General features: G+C 35.2%; 1 protein-coding gene across 9 annotated transcripts in view; it reads right to left on the bottom strand.

The window, feature by feature from the left end:
* Positions 1 to 14,384, bottom strand: part of NEK1 (NIMA related kinase 1) — a 237,355-nt gene that overhangs the window by 189,171 nt on the left and 33,800 nt on the right. For all 9 annotated transcript variants that reach the window (XM_086703869.1, XM_086703870.1, XM_086703872.1 and 6 more), the window contains 5 exons: positions 11,346 to 11,429; positions 8,393 to 8,460; positions 8,190 to 8,276; positions 4,564 to 4,618; positions 1,827 to 2,027 (listed from right to left, as the gene is read on the bottom strand). In XM_086703869.1, the coding sequence (XP_086559995.1) occupies positions 1,827 to 2,027; positions 4,564 to 4,618; positions 8,190 to 8,276; positions 8,393 to 8,460; positions 11,346 to 11,429 (495 nt within the window). The remainder of the gene's footprint in view (positions 1 to 1,826; positions 2,028 to 4,563; positions 4,619 to 8,189; positions 8,277 to 8,392; positions 8,461 to 11,345; positions 11,430 to 14,384) is intronic.

Below are 14,384 nucleotides of genomic sequence, written 5' to 3'. Positions count from 1 at the left end.
CACTGGGGATTTTATGTTAACAAGGCATGTAGGATCCTACAGCGCAAACAGCATGGCAGAACATCATGAATGTGAAAGTACATGGAATGTTCACAGAACTTAAACATTGAATGGCTCATGAGTTTAATATAATACAGTTTCCTTTTTTTTTTTTTTTTTTTTGCTGAAGCATAGGCTTCTGGTTTACAAATATAAATGTCATTGATCATATTACTTCAAGAAAATATCCTAAGTTTTCAATGAGGAGAAAGGGTAGTTCTATTTTTAGTCTATTTTTTGAGGAACCTCCATACTGTTTTCCAGAGTGGCTGCACCAGCTTGCATTCCCACTAACAAGCCCCTTTCTTTCTTTTTTTTTTTAAATGTATGAAATTTATTGTCAAATTGGTTTCCATACAACACCCAGTGCTCATCCCAAAAGATGCCCTCCTCAATACCCATCACCACCCTTCCCTCCCTCCCACCCCCCATCAACCCTCAGTTTGTTCTCATTTTTTAAGAATCTCTTATGCTTTGGCTCTCTCCCACTCTAACCTCTCTTTTTTCTTTCTTTTTCCTTCCCCTCCCCCATGGGTTCCTGTTAAGTTTCTCAGGATCCATATAAGAGTGAAAACATATGTTATCTGTCTTTCTCTGTATGGCTTATTTCACTTAGCATCACACTCTCCAGTTCCGTCCACGTTGCTACAAAGGGCCATATTTCATTCTTTCTCAATGCCACATAGTATTCCATTGCGTATATAAACCACAATTTCTTTATCCATTCATCAGTTGATGGACATTTAGGCTCTTTCCGTAATTTGGCTATTGTTGAGAGTGCTACTATAAACATTGGGGTACAAGTGCCCCTATGCATCAGTACTCCTATATCCCTTAACAAGCCCCTTTCAAGTACACTTCAGAATTTATGTTAATGAGGTGACATCTAGAAAGCCCCTAAGAATGGAAGCTGATTGCCAGGGAAATCTGCCTCGTGATTAGAGTGTTGGAACTCTCATTCCTACTCCTCTCCGGGGGAGGAAAGGGACTAGAGGTTGAATCAAACACTAAGGGGCAATGATTTAATCAATCATGTCTACATAATAAAGCCTCCATAAAAAATCTAAACGACAGGATTCAGATAGCTTCTGTGTTGGTGACTATGCCAGCAGGGTGACACATCTGTTTCACTGAAGAGAAACTCCTGCACTCAGGACACTTTCAGACCTTTCCCTATGTATCCCTTCACCTGGCTGTTCATCTGTATCCTTTATAGTTAGTACTCCTTTACAATAAACTGGTAAACTTAAGTAAATATTTCTCTGAATTCTGTGAACCACTCTAGTAACCAAACCAGAGGAGGGGGTTGTGGGAACCTCTGATTTATAGCTGGCCAGTCAAAAGCACAGGTGACAACGTGAACTTGCCATTGGCTTCAGAAGCAGGGCAGTCTTGGGGAACTGAGCCCTTAATCTGTGGGATATGATGATATACATCTCCAGGTGGACAGTACCAGACTGAACTAAATTTCAGGACACCCAGCTATGTTGCAGAATTGCTTGGTGTGGGAGAAACAACCACATATTTGGTGACTGGAAGTGTAAAAATTAACTGGTAAGAGGAACACAGGAGGAATGTTTTCTCTACCACAGATTCACAACTAGAAAACAAATACAAAGGGGAAGAACTGTATGAAAATGGAAAGAAAGGTGACTCCAGGATAATTTGAAAAAGCTATTTCGATCTTCCATAATTGTGCTGTGCTCTCCACAAAACATAGGCCATGTCCTAATTAAGCACCATAATCTTACTATTTTAAAGTAAAAACAAAAACAAAAAACACATACCTGAGGTGAGAGAAACTTTTCAATGCGTTTGGCTATAAAACCTTTCTCCAATATGGAGTTGACTGATGGTCTATCCCTAGGATTTCTTTTAAATAACTGAGAGAGTAAATTGCGGAGATCATAAGAATAATGTAAAGACACAGGTGGAAAAGATCCAGATATTATCTTCAGTACCAGGTTTTTCATACTGCCAGCTTCAAACTAAAATCCAGAAGAAACATACATAAATTGAAAATAGGAATAAACAATGAGAAATAGTTCTTTTCCTAAAGAACAGAACTATATTACAAATATTTTAATCAGAATATATATATGTACATATATGTATATATTAGCATATGTTATTCAGAACAAAGTTCACTTGGTTATTTATAAACATACTTAAAAGAGATTAATAGTCCTCAAAACATCATAACTTGTTAAAAGATTAATTTTTACTTATTCAACACACTGAAAGATGGAATAAAGGTATTAAAGATTTTATGAAAACATAAGAATAATAATAAAGACAAAAACAAACAAACCTTGTAGTCTTCATTTAAGACCTGCCTATCTGTGTCTTGTTGCAGTAACTGGGAAAGGAAATTAACTACGAAATGACAAGTATCTGAGAAAAATATAATAAATAAAAATACTAATTACTTTCCTTTTAAACACTGCTCATTATTATGAACTGTGTGATACTTCCAAAAGCCATGTAAGGAGCAATTTGGCAAATATTCCAAAGAGGAATATAAGCCATATCAATGGGAATAGTATATATCTTAAGAGTAAACACAATAGGGGCCCCTGGGTGGGTCAGTCAGTTAAGCATCGGACTCTTGGTTTTGGCTCAGGTCGTGATCTGGTAGTTTCGTGGGTTCAGGCCCCACATCAGGTTCTGCACTGGCAGCATGCTTGGGACTGTCTCTCTCCATCTCTCTGCCCTTCCCCATCTGCACTGTCTCTGTCTCTCTCTAAATAAATAACTAAACTAAAAAAAAAAGAGTAAACAGGGTTGCCTGGGTGGCTCAGTCAGTTAAGCATCTGACTTCAGCTCAGGTCATGATCTCACAGTTTGTGAGTTCGAGCCCCACGTCAGGCTCTTGTGCTGACAGCTCAGAGCCTGGAGCCTGCTTCGGATTCTGTGTCTTCTCCTGTCTCTGCCCCTCCCATGCTCTATCTCTCAATAATAAACATTAAAAACAAAAAATTAAAAAAAAAGAGTAAACACACTATAAACTCTAACTGAAATTAAAAAAAAAAAGAGGGCAGTTTAAAATCTAAAGATTTAATTTTCATTTTCAAAGTAAAATTAAGCTTTTGATATCTCTGCTAAAATAGTATAGAATAGTTACACACTGTAACATGTTCTTAACATACACGTTAACAAAACAAAACTTGCTATAAATTAGGTATTGATAATTATACCAAGTATAAAAACGTTCTGTTAAATGTTGAATTCTCCTAGACAATTACAATATGATATTCAGGTTATTAAAATTTGAGTACAATTCAAATAGAAATTTAGAAATATCTAGAAATATCTATGTACCTAAGAAGGAATTCTAAATGCAGAATGATAAATTATTCCTTCCCTACAATCAATTTTCATTTATCTCTTAACTGACAAGCTTTTTTCATAAAGGTGAGTGAATTACTTAACTTCATGTGTCTACTTAAGTGTAAATAGCTCCAAAATACAGAAGCAACGGTGACAGAACAATGTAGATGAAAAATGAAAGAAAATGCACTGAGTTAGACCTAAAATGACTGTTATGTCAGAAAAACTGACCAATTCTTTCAAATACAGATCTGATAACTACCATTCCACATCACTTTGGCAGCCTATGCTTTTTTACCTTGAGAAAGAAAAATAACAGCTAAGACAATACAGTAGAAGAGTGTGCAATCATTAAAAAAGACAACAAAAAAAACCCCCCAAATAATACCAGGAAATACAAACAAGGCTATAAAACTGCTTATACAATATAATCACACTTTAGACAGAGAGAAAAAAATCCTTTTAAAAATTAATGTAGAAGAAAGCCTGGAAGGAAACAACAAAATATTACAAGTACTTATTACCAATTAGAGGAACTGCTTTTGATATTCATTCACTTCTTTCTATTTTTACCTATTTTCTTAAGTTTTCTGTAATGAAAATACATTACTGTTTAATGGGGGGAGCATTTTTAAAGAGCAAAATTTTGAAATGGAAAGTGGCTAAAACTCAACTTATTTAAGACAAAAACTCCCCCTTTTGGGAGTATTATGTGCCATCTCAACAAAGTCTAAAAAATAAAAATTTTAATTAAAGAGCATTTGAATTGATAAAATCCCTCAATGAATATGGTAAAAAATTGTTCTTCAATTTCAATTCCAAACTCAAATAATTTGGGTGTTTTGAGAGAAATCACCAAGATGAAATAAATAAGCTAAAATACCAAATTCATATATGAATATAACATTAAAAAGACAGCAAATTTGTTTTTCTCATTAGGAATAATTTCGTGTAAAAAAGTATGATATACCTATTATAATAATAAATATATAACATACATATGTAATATATGTATATATTAAAGGAAAATCTATTTAAATTTACACTTGAAAGATGAGAAATTTAAAAACTGACAGAGAAGAATTTCCAGTACAAGTGGGCCCCCTGAAAGATGGCATATGATTTTTAAAATATAGAAATATTATAGGTACGTCAGGACATAATTTTTAAAATATTTCAGAAACTTCTACTTACTGCATGTTTAAGTGTGCACATTTCGTACAGGACACACCCCAGAGCCCAAATGTCACTAGAAAAGGGAAAAATGAGAAATTTTCTCTAAGTATCAGAGTTTAATTTTTTTTTTTTATTTAAAGGAAACAAAAGCAAAATGAAAATGCTTTCCAAAAATATATGTTCCATAAAATATATCCTTTAAAACTCAAAATTTCAACCATATCCAAATGATAAAAGTAGCTATCCCAGATTAGAAGAAGCAGTTGCCCAAGCAATTATTTTAAAGTTTTATTAAAGAAATGTAATATTTAAAAGAACAAAATCAGTAAATTTCATGAATATTCTAGTTATTTTATTCAATTATTTATGAAATACCATGATTTAAAAAAATATAAGGGGCACCTGGGAGGCTCAGTTGGGCATCCGACTCTTGATTTCATCCCAAGTCATGATTTCGAGGTTCATGGGATCGGGCCCCACCCCACATCAGGATAACGCTGACAATACAGGACCTACTCGGGATTCTCTTTCTCCCTCTCTCCTGCCCTACCTCCAGATGCACGTGTGTGCTCTTTCTCAAAATAAACATCTTTTAAAAATAATAAAATTAAAAATCTATATCTTATAAAAGCAAAATACTATTTTCATGATGAACAAGAAAATATTAATTTACTCAAATTTATCTGAAACATAGGACAGCCAACTGAAATATTATATAAGGTAAATATATTTATTTAATCTTAACTTAAGGACTTAGTTATAATGTCTCCTTTATAGTTTCTTCCTCTCTTTTATACATATTTTTATAATTAAATAAATGCTACCTTCCATTTTTAAAAAGAAAAAATAAAAATCTCATAGTTCAGAGCAACAGTTGCCCTTAGTAGTCAATAAAAACAAAAACCACTACTCCTGAAAGCTGAACTTATTGGAAAAAAAGAAAACCCAATACTGAAATCCCGAAGTTACCTTTAACTAAACTCACAAAAAGCTACAAATATAAATCTGTAACCCCCAAAATTTATTTAGTTTCAAAATCAACTAGCAAAAAAGTGTGAATAGTAATTAAGCCATTTAGTAACTTGTACATGTTAGTACATGTAACATGTATAATCAAAACCATTACACTAATGATCCTATTTTAAAAATGCTTTAAAACATACTTAGAAAAATATGAATTTTAAAGTATACTGACAATGCTCATCCATGACATTTTTAAACTATTTTCCCCACAAAATTAGTTTTATAGAAAATACTCAGGGGTGCCTGGGTGGCTTAGTCGGTTAAGTGTCCAACTTCAGCTCAAGTCATGATCTCACGGTTCCCTGAGTTGGAGCCTGCGTCGGGCTCTGTGCTGCAGCTGGGAGTCTGAAGCCTGCTTCAGATTCTCCCTCTTGCCCCTCCCCTGCTCACACTCGGTCACTCTCTCTCTCTCAAAAATAAAAATAAACATTAAAATAAAAAATTCTCAGGCGCCTGGGTGGCTCAGTCGGTTAAGCATCCGACTTCAGCTCAGGTCATGATCTCACACTCCATGAGTTCAAGCCCCCGCGGCACGCTCTGTGCTAACAGCTCAGAACCTGGAGCCTACTTCAGATTCTGTGTCTCCCTCTCTCTCTGCCCCTCCCCTGTTCATGCTCTGCCTCTCTCTGTCTCAAAAATAAATAAAATAAAAAATTCTCAGGGCGCCCGGGTGGCTCAGTCGGTTAAGCCTCTGACTTCAGCTTGGGTCATGATCTCATGGTTGGTGGGTTCAAGCCCAGTGTTGGGCTCTGTGCTGACAGTGCTCTGTGCTCAGAGCCTGGAGCCTGCTTCAGATTCTGTGTCTCTGTCTCTCTCTCTCCCATTCCCATGCTCACACTCTGTCTCTCAAAAATAAATAAAGTGTTTAAAAAAAAATTTTTTTTAATTCACCAAAGGATTAAATACATTCCTAATTTAAAGATAAAGACTGATATTTTTCACAGTTGACTTATTCATAAGATACAGAAATAGCATTAAAGTCTAAAATCACTTCAGTTCAGGGCACATGCGTGGGTCAGCTGGTTAAGTATCCAGCTTCTCATTTTGGCTCAGGTCATGATGTCACAGTTCATGAGTTCAAGCCCTGCTTTGGGCTCCATGCTGAGAGCAGAGGAGCCTGCTTGGGATTCTCTCTCTCCCCTACTCTCTGCCCCTCCCTCACTCCCTCTCTCTCAAAATAAATACATAAACTTAAAAAAATTACTTTAGCTCAAAGAAAATGCTAGTATCATTAAGAATATACACTAAAAAGGGGCGCCTGGGTGGCGCAGTCGGTTAAGCGTCCGACTTCAGCCAGGTCACGATCTCGCGGTCCGTGAGTTCGAGCCCCGCGTCAGGCTCTGGGCTGATGGCTCAGAGCCTGGAGCCTGTTTCCGATTCTGTGTCTCCCTCTCTGCCCCTCCCCCGTTCATGCTCTGTCTCTCTCTGTCCCAAAAATAAATAAACGTTGAAAAAAAAAATTTTTTTTTAAATAAAAAAATAAAAAAAAAAGAATATACACTAAATAATACTTTCCATGAACTAGACTGATTATTGTAATTTAAATTCATTTAAAAAATACATTAATGTTCTCAGTCTCAAGTGCTCAGGTTTCAAACATAGCTTCCTTCCCACTCAAAAAAAGGAGCTATCGCTTTCTTCCTTTTAACTTCTGTGAGTGCTTTCAAAGTTTTTTTTAGTTTATTTACTTATTATTTTGAGAGAGAAAGAGCATGCATGCACACAAACAAGCATGGAACTCAAAGCAGGACCTGAACTCACGAACTGTGACATCGTGACCTGAGCCAAAATCAGAAGTTGGATGCTTAACCAACTGAGCCATGCCCTGAGCTTAAGTAATTTTAGATTTTAATGCTATTTCTGTCAGTGCAGAGCCCAAACCCAGGCTCAAACTCATGAACCACGAAATCATGTCCTGAGCCAAAGTCAGTGACTTAAGTGACTGAGCCACCCAAGTACGCCTGCTTTCAAATTTAAGACCAATATTTCTTGGCTAGTATATTTCAGTTAGAAAGAAAATAAATGGTAAATAGAATTCAGCAGCAGAATTCTTCATCCCAGTCACATCTTCTACAATCTGTTAGCCATAGTACAACTCAATGATTAGGGATTTGGGCTTGGGAGCCAGATGCCTGGGACTTGCAAGTTGCTTTCCCTCTCTCTCTGCATTTGGCTTCCTTACAAGGAAAAGGAGGAATAATTAATGCTTACAACTCACTAGATTATTGTGAAGAGTAAAGGAGTCAATACATAGAAAGCATTCAAACCAGTGCCGGGCATATAATTTGTTCAATAAATATTAACTATTAGATATTTCAATAGGAAGTGCTATTACAAAGACCAAAGTAAATACTCTATTTCCAATTATAACTTAAACAATAAGGTGACACTTTCTATAGTTCCTTTAGAAAGACAGTGAAATAACTTATTTGCAATCCCCCCTCATTGTATAGTAAAAAAATGGGTGTACGCGTGTGTGTGTGTATGTATATACATATATACTTACATATATATTTTTATAAGCATTAATGATTTTGCAATAATATCCTGAGGTCAGTAAATACAGCACAAGAGAAAGATTTAAAGGGAATATATCATGTAATGAATATCATTTTAAATACCTTTTATTATTGTAAGGTTTGTTTTCACAGATTTCAGGTGACAAGTAGTATGGGGTCCCTATGCAAGTTCGAGCCAGTTCCACAGTACTACGACAAAAAAAGAATTATTGGAGAAGCTTAAGATACTAAAATATATTATAAATGAAAACATATACACCACCATGGACATTTTATCAAAACAAAGTTTAAAATTAGTATGTTACCTATTAAGTACTCTAGCGATTCCAAAATCTCCAAGTTGTATTGTCCCATCTTTGGTTAAAAATATGTTCTGTTTAAGAGATATAAAAAGCCAGAAATATTGTTACAGTCCAGTCCTGACAACTCTTTTCACAAAAACAAATCTAGTTTAAAAAAAGCTGGGAGGTGCCTGGGTGGCTCAGTCGGTTAAGCATCCAAATTCAGCTGACGTCATGATCTCATGGTTTGTGAGTTTGAGCCCCACAATGGGCTCTCTGCTATCAGCATGGAAGCCCACTCAGATCCTCTATCTCCCTCTCTCTGCCCCTCCCCTGCGCGCACATGCTCGCTCTCTCAAAAATAAACATTTTTTTGAATTTTTTTAGTGTTTATTTTTGAAGGAGAGAGAGACACACACAGAATCCGAAACAGGCTCCAGGCTCTGAGCTGTCAGCACAAAGCCCAACGCAGGGCTTGAACTCATGAACCGTGAGATCATGATCTGAGCCGAAGTCGGACACAACCAACTGAGCCACCAACCAGGCGCCCCATAAACAAACGTTTTTTAAAAAGCTGGAATAACTGGATATCCACATACAAAAGAATGAATGTAGGTCCTTACACCATACACAAAAATTGACTCAAAATGGATTCCTAAATATAAGAACTGAAACTATACGACTGCTAGAGGAATATAATGGGAGTATGTCTTTGTGTTATTGGGTTGGGCAATGGTTTCTTAAATATAACACCAAAAGCACAAGCAAAGAAGAGAATATAAAGTGGACTTCACCAAAATTAAAAACTTTTGTTCAAAGAACACTATATCAAAAATGAACAGACAACCCACACAACTGGAGAAAATATTTGCAAATCATGTATCCAGAATAAAGAACTCTTACAATTCATTAGCAACAAAAGACAACCCACTTACAATACACAAAGTCACATACTATGATTCCATTTATATAAAATGTCCAGAAACAGGCAAATCCATTGAGAAAGAAAGTAAATTAGTGGTTTCCAGAGTCTAGGTAGAGAGGGAATGGAAAGTGATTGCTAATGGTATAGGGTTTCTTTTTGAAGTTATAAAAAAATGTTCTAGAATTAGAGAATGGTAATGGTTTCAAAAACTCTGTGAATATACTAAAAATCACTGAACAATACATTTCCAGTGGGTGAATATTAAGGTATTTGAAATATATCTCAATATAACTTCAAATAAATGAACCCAGACTCCCCCACTAAAAAAAAAAAAATGCCTAAAAAATCCAATTAGCCTAAATATAACAAAAGAATCTTAAAATTTTCCAATAATTTACCCAATTAATTTGGGTAATAGCTAACCCCATAAATATATAACCCCAATGCTCTATCAAACCGTAAAGGCAGGAGTTTGTGGCACATAAATTAAACTCCACATCATTTAGGAGACTTGACTCAGACACATGTTCACAGTCAAAGATGACACAAAGCAGGGATGAGGGGGATGGAGTAAAATGGGGTGAAATTGGGATTAGGTGGCAGAGAGTTGGGGGACAGGAAGGATGAGGTATGAAGCTCCCATCACAGATCCTTCTCTTCCTACTACACATCCGGAGGCAATCAGGCTATATGAGAGGCTACAGGTGTAAGAAGGTAAGACAAACACATGGCCTTGACACCAGGAGACAAATACCCTCTGATCTACCTAGTCTGAGGACTGAGAAAGCCCAGTGGGGCATCCATGAAAGAAACTCTATGCACAGATGAGTGAGCTATGGGGACAAAACATCTCTCACAAAGAGTTTCCAAAAAAAAAAGCCAATAAAATAATCAGAACAAGAATTCACTCCAGACAGAATTAATTCTATAAAAGTGACAAAAACTTTAAAATAAGTATGTTTAGCTAAGAGAGGGGTGCCTGGATGGCTCAGTCATTAGGGCACGTGACTCTTGATCTTAGGGTTGTAAGTTTGAGCCCCATGTTGGGTATAGAGATTACTTAAAAATAAAATCTTTAAAAAACAAAAAGAAAGAAAATTGCAAACAGATAAATGAAAGAAATCCGTTTAAAAAGAACAAGACATTATGAAATAAAAACCAATCAGATTAAGAACAGAGGTATATGAAAAACCATTTAGAAATCTTGGAGAAAAAAAAAATAGTCATTATAAAAAGTAAATAGATATGTATCAGTTTAGACAAAATTAAAAAAGGATTTGGGTAACTTGAAAGTAGGCTGAGAAATTCACCTAGAAGGCAACTGAGAGACAAAGAAATAAAATGTGAAAGAACAAATAAGGTACTTGGAAGGGCTAGATTAAGAAGCTACAACATAGGTCTAGAAACATAATTCAGAAGACCATGAAGGTAATGATAGAGAAATAATATCTGAAAAAATTCTGCTAAACATTTTGCAGAACATTTCTAGGTGAATATACATTCTCAACTACACAACATAATAAAAACAATTTCACTAATGCACAACCCTATGAAATTTCAGAACAATGGGGACATACAGAATATCGTACAGTCATCCAAAGAGAAAAAACAGGGTAAGAAACCACTGACTAAATTCCTAAATAGCAACACTAGAGGCCAAGAGATAAATGAGCAATATCTTCAAAGTTCTTTAGGAAAACAAATTTCCAGCCTAGAACTTTATATCCAAATTATCATTAAAGTAAGAGAATGGAAAAAAGTCATCTTCAGGCATAAAATATCCCCCCAAAATATACCTTCCACATATTTATTTTTTGGTTTTTTTCCCATCATTATGAGAGTAAACCCAGAAGGAGGATATAGGAAGGAGGCAGGAGCTATAAAACAGAAGGCATATAAGGAGGATATCTAGTATTATAGTGAAGGGAGAACAGTGAAGAGAGAACCGATAATCCGATGCAGACTGGATCAGTTTCAAAAATTTTAGCCTATGACAACACTGGCTCCAAGTCCATATCCATTTAGAAGTTATTAGTGACAGAATAATCATACCTGCGACTTTATGTCTCGATGAAGAATTTTTCGATCATGTACATGTTTCAAGGCCAAACATATCTGCACAAACCAATCCAAAATCTAAGAGGGAAAATCAGATTTGTCATTTCTTTTAAAATTTACATCTCACAGTATTCTTTTCTTAACCAAAAAAAAGCATTCAGGAATATCTGGGGTTGAAGGGAACTAAGTCCTTAAAAAAAGAAATTTAGTCTACAATTTTTAACTTTACTGTAATTAATGTCACTAACATTAAGTAGATATTCAAGCTGATATATTATGTGCAAGGGTCCACACTGACTTTAAAATGTAAGAGACTGCTACTGAAGCATCTCTTATAAATCAGAATATAGAAAGAAACTTCCAGAAAAGAGTGAAAAATGAAAATACTATGAGGGTAAATGACTTAATATTTAAATACATCTTTTTTCTCCATAAATAAAAATCACGAGGGGAAAAATATCAGGCTAGAAATTTGAAAGACATAGCTGAGTTTTATCTCTTTCCACATTCACCATATATAAACATACTCTCTGAAGTTGGCTACTTAAAAGTACAAGGGCTTAATTTCTATCTCGTTCCTAACACCAAAAGAATTCCAAGTAGATGGCTTTTTTAAACAGGCAAAAATTAAACTATAAGATGGTAAAAGAAAATAGAGGTTGATTTTCTATAATCTTTGACTGAAGGACTTTCAAAACTGACTTAAAACCCATAAGTTACAAGAATAAAGACTGACCATGTTCACTATATAAAACTTAAAACATCTGCAGGGCAAAATATATAATCGAGTATAATAATTATTTAAGAAAATACTTGCAACATAATTGATAGACTGCTAATTCTGTAATATGCAAAAGTTCATCCAAATCACTAAGAAAAATACTGGCAGTCAAAATAAGAAGTGGAGAAAAGACTAGAAAAGCAAATGATGGGGAAAAAATAAGCCAATAAATGTACACACAAAATACTAATAAAAATTTTTTTAATAATAATACTAAATAAAACAAGACACTTTTGTAACTTGAGAAAAATAAAATAACACACAAGGTTGGCCAGAATGTGAGGAAATAAGTCTTTGCATACCTTGTTTGTGAGAAAGTTAATTATAGTCATTTGGAAAAGTATGTAAAAATTTTAAATTCACATACCATTTGAAAGAGCAATTGGAATTTCAAATTTGTCCTACAGATACAGTATCACAAATACAAAAGGATGTGTAAAAGGATGTTTATCCCAGCAATGTTCATCAAAGCAAAAAAATATAAACACCTAAATACACATTTAAATATATTGTGATATCACTGTACTAGATACACAGCCATTGAAAAGAATTAAGTACTTCCATGTTTCCTTAAAGGGGAAAAAAGAGAAATGAAGATGGGAAAAAGGGGGTGGGGACACCAGCCCTTTAAATACTATGGAAGTCACCTCAGCATGAAAGAGTGGGGCTTTCAATCAGGGGGGAGGTACAACAATGGCTGTCCACCTCCTTGTCTGCACCTCCAAGATCAGAAATTGCAAATAACAATCAGAGAACAGAGGTGCCTGGGTAGCTCAGTCAGCTGAGTGTCCAACTTTTGATTTAGGCTGTGGTCATGATCCAGGGTCATGGGACTGAACCCCACGTCAGGCTATGCACTGAGTATGGAACCTGCTTAAGATTCTCTGTCTCCCTCCGCCTCTTTCCCCGCTTGTGCAGTCTCTCTCTCTCTCTCTCTCTCTCATTAAAATAAAATAATAATGATAATAATAATAAATAATCAGAGCACAGATCCCTGACATTTGGAGGACATGGACCTTTTGCTCACCCTGGTTCCCACAAGGTGTATTCACACTGCTTCTGGAAAGTATGCAGGGCTGAATGCCTGAGTGCTGGGAGGTGCGAAATGGGTGGCAGCCACTGTTACCTAGCTAAGACCTAAAATTAACTGAAAATAAACAAAATTTATTATTTAAGCTTTCACCTAGAGGTTGCATGCCTACAATAGACTCCAGAGATCCAAAATAGTTTCACAGGATAGATTCTGCCACTGTAATTGTTGTGTAGGTGGGGAGAGAGATTCCTCCTGCTTCCTACTCCACCATCTTCCCAGAATCCTCCCTATCTATATTTACTTTAAAATATTTTGTCCTTTGATTAAATAGGTAACCATATATTATTTTTCAGGTGCATACACTACTATTAGTAAATACACTATCAATATATTAATTAGCTCAACATTGTTGTAAGAGCAGCATGGTAAGACTTGCCAAATCAAAAAGAAGCTCAGCCTTTCCTGGGTTAAATTTGTATAGGAAATTATTATTAAACAAATATTTCAGAAAATGGGAAAGTTCTAGACATTTGCCAATGACTTTGCTATCCAGATTTACACTTAAGGAAAATATTCATCAAGCCCTTATTAAATATCCCTATAGAAAATTTTATTCTAGTATTGGTTACTATAATTAATTAATCAGACTTCCAGTCTAAATCATTTTGTTAGACAGGCCTTTCTCTTCCTACTTCCAATCTAGAAATGAACAAAACCATCTCAGACTCAAGCCACCCTGCAGTCTAAAACAAAACATGGACTCTGGCCCCTATGTTTTTATGCTTCAAGGCCCAGGGCGTGGCAGGATGTAGTAGGAGTAAGATGTTTCTGTTTAACTAATTCCCATTTCAAACAGGCTAAAATATATAATGTTCTTATTTGTGCTAACAAAACATCATTCTGAAGGGTAGAAAAATGCTATTAATTAAAAAAAAAAGACTTGCAAAATTCTTATTGTTTATTATGTAATAATTTCAGAGATGGACAAAAATACATAGAGTAGACCTCCATAATAATTTCTAGGATGACAAGATGCATAATATATAGTACACACACATACATCATTATGTACTAAGAACATTTATCCAAGTCCAGAACCAAATCCACAGACTATCAATGTATTTTATAGAATGTTACAAAACATAATAGCAAGCATTTTAAAGTTCAGTAAAGACAAATGAATAAAAATGAGCACAAGCAATGGAATGTATTAGGTACA

The sequence above is a fragment of the Puma concolor genome, chromosome B1 (genome assembly GCF_028749965.1).
Source record: "Puma concolor isolate L17-30 chromosome B1, mPumCon1.1.hap2, whole genome shotgun sequence".
NCBI lineage: Eukaryota > Metazoa > Chordata > Mammalia > Carnivora > Felidae > Puma > Puma concolor.
This window is presented reverse-complemented; position numbering and strand designations above follow the sequence as displayed.